The sequence below is a fragment of the Jatropha curcas genome, chromosome 7 (genome assembly GCF_041381405.1).
Source record: "Jatropha curcas cultivar XTBG-Jc1 chromosome 7, XTBG_Jcur_1.0, whole genome shotgun sequence".
NCBI classification, from domain to species: Eukaryota; Viridiplantae; Streptophyta; class Magnoliopsida; order Malpighiales; family Euphorbiaceae; genus Jatropha; species Jatropha curcas.
The window spans coordinates 9,972,351-9,973,439 of NC_143157.1; the positions used below are offsets into that span (position 1 = coordinate 9,972,351).

Genomic DNA, 1,089 nt, shown 5'->3' on the forward strand with positions numbered 1-1,089 from the left:
GGGGCGATGGCCATTCGCCTACAGAGCTGGATCCAGGTTGATCCTCATTTCCAGCGGTCGGATGACTTGTCTCGGCGGAGGGTGATCCTGTCGCATCCCGTCCTGAGACGATATTACTTGGGCGAGAGAGTAGACTTTCAAATAAGAGGCTGTCGTTCCATCCCTTATCCTCCTCCCGGGGACATGCGAGCGGGCAGGCAGATGACTCTCACCGATGCGCATACTGAGGGTATTCAGTATGGAGTGTTCATCTTGGAGGGAGATTATGCTGAGTTCTGCAGACTCTTTCTGATGCAGCCTATTAGATCGCGGCTTGACAATTTTCAGAGATCAGCTCCTTTCCATCCGCCCGCCACCCGCTCTTCTCGGGCCGCGGGTTCTTCGAGTAGGACTCCAAAGAGGAGGCCTACGACTGATCCTTCTTCTTCTACTCGGGCTGAAGGTTCATCTCAAGCCGGCCCTAGCCACTCGGCCGGCCATTCCAGGGCTCCCCGGGCTGTGACAGAGGCTACCGGGTCACTTCATTCAGACTTGGCCAATTTACGTCTTCCGTACAGCATTTCCTACCATACTCCTGACGCTCCTTTAGCCTTTCGAGAGGTCTCGCTGGAAAATGTGGATCGCTTGGCTCTGCCTTCTGAGGACATTACTGAGGTAAGTAAAAACTGCTAAATCTCTCACAAAAACGATTCATAAGAGATTTGACGTTCATTTGCATTTTTTTTTTTATAGGTTCCTGTTGGATTGATCAATCAGATGATGGAATTGATGCTCGGGATGCAACAGGAACTGTCTTCGTCCTGGACTCGTGAGGCTTACAATGATCAGAGAAGGCAGAGGCCCCGTCGCTGAAGCCATGATTGCCGGATTTTTCTGTTCCTCTTTCTTTCTTTCTTGTCTGACTACTGTACTAAACTTTGATCGTGCTTCTGTACTGTATCGTTGTACTGAGTTTTATTTTGTACCTGCACTTGGTTAGTATTGAAATATATGTATGCATGTTTATTGTATTTGAAACAAAATGGGAGGACTTCATCATTTTGGCTTATGGACAAAATACACTTTTTTTTTTTTTTTTTATGCGTGGCG

At 47.9% G+C, this 1,089-nt stretch overlaps 1 protein-coding gene across 1 annotated transcript; it reads left to right on the top strand.

Moving 5' to 3' along the window:
• Positions 1 to 291: 291 nt before the first annotated feature.
• LOC149494682 (uncharacterized) lies at positions 292 to 991 on the top strand. Its single transcript, XM_089724401.1, has 2 exons — positions 292 to 654; positions 733 to 991. The coding sequence occupies exons 1-2, from the start codon at positions 292 to 294 to the stop codon at positions 850 to 852; spliced, it is 483 nt and encodes a 160-aa protein (XP_089580527.1). The 3' UTR covers positions 853 to 991.
• The last annotated feature ends 98 nt before the right edge of the window (positions 992 to 1,089 follow it).

What these genes read in the sequence shown, in the direction of transcription:
- LOC149494682 (XM_089724401.1), top strand. Translation starts at nt 292, where the DNA reads ATGCAGCCTATTAGATCGCGGCTTGACAATTTTCAGAGATCAGCTCCT. An exon ending in CTTCTGAGGACATTACTGAG is followed by an intron (nt 655 to 732) that starts GTAAGTAAAAAC and finishes TTTTTTTTATAG; the next exon opens with GTTCCTGTTGGATTGATCAA.